Source organism: Sinocyclocheilus anshuiensis, unplaced genomic scaffold (genome assembly GCF_001515605.1).
Source record: "Sinocyclocheilus anshuiensis isolate Anshui unplaced genomic scaffold, SAMN03320099.WGS_v1.1 scaffold755, whole genome shotgun sequence".
In the NCBI taxonomy this organism is placed as follows: Eukaryota; Metazoa; Chordata; class Actinopteri; order Cypriniformes; family Cyprinidae; genus Sinocyclocheilus; species Sinocyclocheilus anshuiensis.
In genome coordinates this window covers 533363-541585 of record NW_015552587.1, presented here as the reverse complement: position 1 = coordinate 541585, position 8223 = coordinate 533363, and the positions used below count along the sequence as shown (strand labels likewise).

At 36.9% G+C, this 8223-nt stretch overlaps 1 protein-coding gene across 1 annotated transcript in view; it reads right to left on the bottom strand.

The window, feature by feature from the left end:
* ppp2cb (protein phosphatase 2, catalytic subunit, beta isozyme) overlaps positions 1 to 7724 on the bottom strand; it is a 13454-nt gene extending 5730 nt beyond the window's left edge. Inside the window, exons 1-4 of the mRNA XM_016456362.1 lie at positions 7332 to 7724; positions 1819 to 2028; positions 1565 to 1738; positions 1315 to 1404 (exon numbers count right to left, since the gene is read on the bottom strand). Of these exons, the coding sequence (XP_016311848.1) occupies positions 1315 to 1404; positions 1565 to 1738; positions 1819 to 2028; positions 7332 to 7433 (576 nt within the window). The 5' untranslated portion in view covers positions 7434 to 7724. The remainder of the gene's footprint in view (positions 1 to 1314; positions 1405 to 1564; positions 1739 to 1818; positions 2029 to 7331) is intronic.
* Positions 7725 to 8223: the final 499 nt, after the last annotated feature.

Sequence of the window (8223 nt, the reverse complement as noted above, 5' to 3'; positions counted from 1 at the left end):
TTTTCTTTATAATGAAGTAGTCTGTATCTAGTAGATTGTGAAAGAATGATTATCAGTTCCACACACAGAGATATATAAATTCTACATTTATTTAAATGGGGGAAAAAAACTTCACTGGTATCGGATCGGTATCAGTATCGGCCAATACCGAACCCTATGTATCGGAGGCGAAAAAGGCGGATCGGAGCATCCCTAGTTTATTTTTTGTATTTTGCATTTCATGTCTTTGTTTGGATCATGATTAAAATACAGTGGTTGGCTCAAATTTTTTTTTTAAATGGCCACAGATAGTTCAGCCTATAATAGCGCTAATAAACATCTTGTTCTTGTATTTGTCTCTTGCTTTTTTTTTTTTTTTTTTTAAATCAGCAATGTGTATATGAATCAGCCCATTTGCTTGTAAAATAATATCAGAATCAGCCATGAAAATTCAATGGCTTTATTTGAAAAAATATGGTTCTCAATGCACACAAACTTCCCAGAATACTCAGTGCCCTGTTGGTTACGGTGTTTACTTCCTTTTTAATTATATTTTTTATTAAATATTTATGAAAAATACTTTGTCATCTAAAATATAAGTATGTTTATTTTACACATTTATTTTTTAATCCATTTTCAAATGATTCAAAATTTCTTAAATATTAATGAAAATAAATAAAATTATATTGGCCTCCATGCTTTCCAAGATATCGGCATCGGCTGTCAAAAAAACCCAGATTGGTCGACCACTAATAAATACTATAATAAAAATTACAAAAAAATACTGTAACATTTAAAATAAATAAATCATTTTTACAATAGTATTTTTTTCTTTCCTTTTTTAACACCATGTCAGCTTCTATGGCTATGTTCATGGCGAGAGCCAGGTTTAGTTACTCAAATTTAAAACTAAATAAGTTGTTCATTCTAATTCTATTTTTCTTTTTTATTAAAAAACATTTGACCCTCTAATATTAGAGTTCCCTATTCTTTTTTTATTCTATCTATTTGTTTTTTTATTTTTTATTAAAAAAAACTTGCTACATGTACTGCGTTAGGCTAACTGAGACTTTTCACAGCAATTACATATTATTGCTCTTTTGTTGGTTTTGATTGCTTCTATTGTCCTCAAGTCGCTTTGGATAAAAGTGTCTGCTAAATGACAATGTAAATGTAAATATTTAAGATAAATGTTTTTCTAAAACACTCAACTAGATTTGGATTTAACTCAACAGTAATATTAGAATACTAATTTTTTACACACATTTAATTATTCTTTAAGCCACTAGACACTGCTAGTAGCGTGGATGCGATCCGTAGCTGTACTGTACTGACCTCATGTGGCACCTCCTGCAGACGATCCAGCGCACGAATATGATCCAGCGTGTCTATGGATGGAGACAGGCCACCGTGCAGACAGAAGATCTGACACCCAGAGAGTAATACGAGTTATTAACAGCCATCAGCAGCTGTCAGACGATTCTAAGGCTGGCTCTATTGATGATCACTTCACATTTGTGAGAGAAGTAAAACTCCTCTGGTATTATTCTTATGCACTTCCCAGAAGAGAAGGAGTATTCCTCACCTGCCCATCCACTAGAGCTGTGAGGGGTAGGTAGTCAAATAGGTCTGTGAAATATTTCCAGACGTTTGCGTTGCCGTATTTCCTCAAGCACTCGTCATAGAAGCCGTACACCTGTGTGATCTGTCTGCTCTCGTGGTTTCCCCGCAATATCGTGATGCGTTCTGGATAGCGAACCTACAAACGAAGTAGACAAGTGAACGGTCAAAACATCTGAAAAGTTTGCAAGACCACTGTAGCAAATTTAGTAAGCATACCTTTAGTGCAACAAGAAGTGAGACTGTTTCCACTGAGTAATATCCTCTGTCTACATAGTCGCCCATAAACAGGTAGTTAGTGTCAGGTGACTTCCCTCCAATTCTGAAGAGCTCCATTAGGTCATGAAATTGGCCGTGCACATCTCCACACACTGTGACGGGGCAGCGCACCTCCTGCACATTGGACTCTTTAGTGAGAATCTCTTTAGCCTGCGGGTGTAAGAACAGGACAGTGTATCAGGCAGAGGTGAATGTTTAAAAATGGAAAAATATCTGACAGGAACGTTTCAAAAGCCCAATCAGGGGGGTGCTTCCTAAAAGCATTGTTAGCCAATCATGGTTGTAAGATCTGTTACTACCAACATAGTTCAATAACTTTGCATTTCCCTCAAACATAGTTCCAGCAAACATTCGCAAACAGCATCGCAAACTTCTCAGGTCTTTGACCCGAGATTAGATGCAAAGTTTCTTTTTAGTACAACACACAGAGATATAAACTGCATACATAGCCTAAAGGTAGGCTGGGTGATAAGGCCAAAAAATGATCATTTAGCAATTTTTTTCATATCAGTTGATATTGATCATTTTCATGATAAATGTCAAATCTTTATTTTTTTTCAAGTTTAAAGCCAGATTTTTGCTCCAAAGTGAAAGTTCTAGAAACCGTTAATTTTCCTTAAAATAAATATCTTAATAGAAAAATTTCTTGGTTTCTGCATGTTCTAATAGAGTGATATTGTTTCAAATCAAGAAACAGGTTTGTGTTGCCTGATAATATTAATAATATAACTTTTGTAGTCAGCACATTTGATAGTAGTAGTAGCAGCTTTTGTTAGGATGAAGATGAAAATTTATGTTCAATATCAAAATCAGTAACATCTGTAAAAAACTGTAGCAACCTCATGTTTATATGGTGAAATTTCATTATTCTGACTGAGGTTTTTAACCACAGTTAAAACCACACATATAGCACCTCAATACCATTGTAATATATAACTATATGGTTACTAGATATTTGTATAAAAGTAGTTGACTAATACATTTAGTATAAATGCAAACGCTATAGCTTAATCAGCTATAGCTGTAATTATATTCATTACTCCTTTAATACATGCCTACATTTATAATGTAATAAAATTGGTTAAGAATATCCCACATTTCTGACTCAATACCATGGTGCAGTTAAGAGTTATTACAGTAAATCCATGGTAAATGATGGTGATCTGTTGATTGATAAGCCTTCTGACTCATTGCACACAGTGTTTCTGCTGTTTGTCAGCGCTGTTTAATCAGGCTCTAAACTAGTTTAAATCAAGTAATTTGTGTTCTTCGCTGAATTCAAGCGCTTCACACTGGATCTCACAGCGCTGTTCAGCGAGTAACATCTGCTCTAGTGAGCTTAAATACTGTATGTTACACCTACTTCAATGTTAATTGCAGTCTTGAATTGAATAATTAGAAGGTTTTTACTCCACGACTGGCATGTGACTTCAATAACAACAGTCCAATACTGCTGAACCAATGTGGTTCAAGCAACAAACGCACGACCATGTTCAGAAAACTAGCTAGTTATTATCTACAGCAATGCATTGTACACCCAAGTTGTTTTTTGTAAGAATGAGTCGCACACATCCAGCCTTGTTCCACACAACTAAAGCACCAAGTTTGCTTTAGACCATTTTCACACTTTATTAGTGGGGTTTGCTCAAGCAAGTACAAACAGTACACCCACTGTCTGAACAACGGTTCCTCAACTCATGGGTCTTGAGTGCTTTTTTTGTGGGAAGAGAGGTGTGCTTTACTAATGGCTCTTTTCCACTGCATGGTACGGCACGGTACAGTCGTGGTAGTAGAGGCGGCGCAACTATAACGACGTGAATAATCACTCTAAAGTGGTACTAAACTGCAGTGGAAACGCAAACCATGCCGAGTCGTACCGAGCCGAGTCGTACCACGCAGTGGAAAAGCGCCATAAGAGACCAGGCAAGCACCACTCAAACTTACATCAGTAAAGGCTGATAATATGAGCCACTAAAGCTAGAACACGCTAAAAAAGCTCAGGATAACAGAAGCAGGTTTTAAACACGAAATATTAAGAGAAACCAGAGAGCTTATCAGATAGACATGCATGTCTGTGCACTCTGTAGCGCTGTGAAATCAAATCAATATCTGCTGAGAGAACAACCCCCATCACTATGGAGACAGTATGAGTGTGTTTCCATGGAGACATCTGGTCCCATTTCTATTTAGCACAGTAGTCAGCGGTTTGCTCTTCAATAGCGCGGTATTGCGATATTGCGGTTATCGCGACAGCCCTAGTAGTAAACACTGTTTTACTTTTACCCCTTTTTGATTGTGTGCAGGAATACACAGATTTAGGCCAGTACAGATCAAGTACATATTAGGGATGGGCATTGCGGTCACGTGGTCTACTCGAGTACTCAGTATTTAGGGGTGGGGGGCTATTTTTGCTCCATGTGTATACTTGTCAAAAAGACACCTTTAACCACTGCATAACAAGTACAAACAATAGAAAAACAATAACAACAAAACAAAAAAACCCGGCAAACTCAAAACAAAAGGCTTCATGTTTTGTTATACGAAGACAGTTTTGGTTCATTATACAACAATTATTATTTCTTAGAAAAGAAATGTATCAATAAAACGGCTTATTAATATCTATCTATCTATTAGGGATGTCACAATTCTCAATATAATATCGAACCGTTCGGTACGACATCCACGGTTCAATACGTGCTTGTGAATTGCGGTTTTGCATTTAAATAATTGCCCGTGTGTTTTATTTCTCAGAATTGGCTGTGTGTGCAACCCTCTATGCACACCTTGGCAATATAATCCCCATTGGCTAGTACATTTTTGTTTACTCGCCAGACTGATATACTATTTTACACACACACACACACACACACACACACACACACACACACACACACACACGTTTACTTAGCTATCTAAATGGGGACATTACATAGACTTCGATTGTTTTTATATACAGATAGTTATACACTTTTTAACCTAAAGCCACCCCTAACCCTACCCCTCACAGAAAACTTTATGCATTTTTACAATTTCAAAAGTAAAAAAAAATGTTTTACAAATGAGGACATCCACGAATTTAGGTTTTTGCCGATTTTATCAGGTTTTGCTCACTTTTGGGTACAAATTTGTCCCCAAAATATGGTAAAGTAGGCACACACACACACACACACACACACACACACTAGGGATGTAATGGTATGAAAATTTCTTATCATGATTATAGTGACAAAAACTATCACGGTTATCAGTATTATCACGGTATTGTTAAAATGTTCTGGAGATGTTAAAAAAGTACCGACACATAAATCACTTCATCAAGTTTTATATTTAAATGATAATTGATTAATAAATGATTATATGTATTTTATCTGCTCCATAAATAATTCTAGATAATTTATCTGAATTGTTTAAATGTGTAGAATCCACATAAGCTTGTTTTTCATCAACCAGTCAAAATGTACAGCAGGGCATGCAGATTCTGTCCGTTTTTGGCCAGACGGAAACTGCACACAGACTGAATGTAAATATAGGTCTCTGTAAATCCACTCACTGACAGCAGGTGGCGCTCGTGGAAAAACTGAATTACAGCTGTTTCCCGTAACCTCCGTGGACAAATCAGCGTGTTTATCGAGTGAAAATCTGTGTTGAACACCTCTCACACACATACTGGCGTGTAAAATCTAAGAATTTATTAGCCAATGGCTAATGTTAGACATTATTTAGTCGCCCAGAGTAAGATTTAGTTGCATATGCGAGTGATTTACTCGCAATGTAGAGGGTTGGTGTGCCCGTGAGTTCACGTGCTGAGACGAGGAAACGCTTATATCGTGCATTTGAAAAAGCAACACACGCCGAGCCTCTTCCCTTGTAATGATTTGCTATGAGAAGTGTTTTTAAATCTTTTGTCCAACAAAAGAGAAAAACAACTTGTTTTTACTTATCAGTTGAGAGTTTGAAATATTTTCCTTTTGTGATCTGATGTGGCTTCTCATCACAGAATGAGGCGGTAAATATAGTCTATCAGGGCTGGCACAAATTTCACGATTCGATTCTCATTCACAAGCTTGCGATTCGATTACCATTTCGATTCAATTCAATATCGATTATTTTGGCTATATATCAGGTACAGTACATGCCAAATTTTCTCAAGGAAAAAAAATCTCTCAACTAATGCTGTAAAATATACATGAGAGTCAGTTGGTACTACATTACTAAAATACAAATATTTAGCAAAATGCCCCTCTCTGCAGTTTATTTTTCTAGCTGACTAATGAGTTTATGGTCACCAAATATGTTTTTCTGAGGTAAATGTGACGTTACGTTTACAAGCCGTTATAATGACATCTTTGCACGGCTGAAACACTGATTGAGCGATTACATGAGACAGGATATGGATTGTAAAGTTGTACTCTTTCTTTTAGATTACCTTCAGATGTTTAGTCATGATTATTTTGTGCTGAAACTGGTATTAATGTGGAGATAATTAGTTCACGTGCGCCTCACGCTGCTGCGTCTGTTGAACTGAGGCGCTACAGCGATCTGTCACTCCACATTAAACAGCGCCAAAACGGCATTTATTGTTTTAATACTGCAATACAATGGACAGAATTTGAAATCTGAGACTTTGTTTCATATTAAAAGTACCAAAGCACAATGCTTATTGCTATATACTGGATGGGAGGTGCCCTTCAATGTTCCGTCCATTAACTGAAAACAGGCTAGACTAATCGATTCTTGGGATTTAGGAATCGATATCGTTCCGTAAAAATGAGAATCGATTAATATCGAGATATCTATATTTTTTTACCCAGCCCTATAGTCTATACTGTAATAAAGGCTATGTCGATTAAAAATGGTTTACAAATATACTACTTAATCATTATGAAAATACCCAAAATGGCTTGAACACAGATAAACCATATATTGTTGCAGGCAAGTGTTTATTGTCATTTGTAAACACAGATAGAGGTAGTGACTGTTTTAAAGTAAATAGAGAGAAGTTGCTGGAGGTTACTATTTAACCACACAGGCAGTCAATTTCAAGTCTACAGACTGTAAATAACAAATCTATGCAACAAATTACAGACACTGAGGAATTAGGTACAAACAAATACAGCCTGTCTATATAGATTCACAACAACAATGAACACTAACACTCTGACGTGTGTTGGCTGTGGTGTTAATTCAATCAAATTATGCTATAACTATAAAAATAGAATACAACATATTTCTAAAAAAATAATAATGTTACTCGTTTTTTTTTTTTTTGTATGCACATCTCATTCATGATGCCCAAAGAAGCGTTATGGATTATAAACATCCTAATGATTTATACATATTTTTTTTCAACGCGTTCACTTGCAGTGACGTCAAGAGTAACAATAGTATCTTTTATGTTTATGAATTGATAAATGTGACCTAATAATGTATTATAAACCTGACATTTTCTTTACCTTCTCGCAGAGTGTTCTCACTTGGTTCTCGGTCAGCTGTTTGCACTCATTCAGCTGTTCGACCCATTGGTCTAATTCTTTGGTGAACGCTTTATCATCCATCACCGGCGCGATCCTGCGGTAATTCTCGCCGATTCTCCGGTAATTAAACGAGCGCTGCGCTGGGCCGACGCGAAACACAACCACCAAACACCGCCGTTAAACTCGGATATCAGCTCATTAAACACGAAACGCCGCGTCACCGGTGTTTTTCATCTACTCTCGGTGGTGACTGATAGATGTCTTTTGACGGTATCCGCGGTCTGTCGTTGGTGAATTTTCCGTCGACTCGTCGCGCTTCCGACCTTACTCATAAACGCGCTGCTGTGTAATGGCCGCTGCGCTCGCCTCCCGTGACGTCATCGGAACGGCACGCTCTTGAGCGCTCTGCGCGAGGTGCTGCCCCCTGCGGCCAGGAAGACCACTAACAACTCACAAATGGTTTCAATAGACGTGTTCAAACTGACGTATCTGTTCATCGTTAATAAATGAGGATCATTCTATAAGCTGTACACTTCAATCAGTTATTCTGTACATGCAGTGTACAACCAGTCAGTCAGAAACACAAGACATCACATGCATCTCTGCGCCTAATGCATGATGTTTAGCCACGATTCCCTGTGTATGTTCTGCAAGGGTTAAATAAATACAAACAAAAATAATGTGCATATAAACTTGCCTGGAACCGTCCAACAGAAATAGCAGAGAAATAGCCTAAACTATTCTGGTTACTTAAATTACTCATGTGGAATTATTAAGTTATTTGTGATAACACACAACTTGTGTGTTATGTTGCTTAAAAATACAAATAAATAATAATAATAATTAAGAGTCATTTTTAAAAATGGAAAAA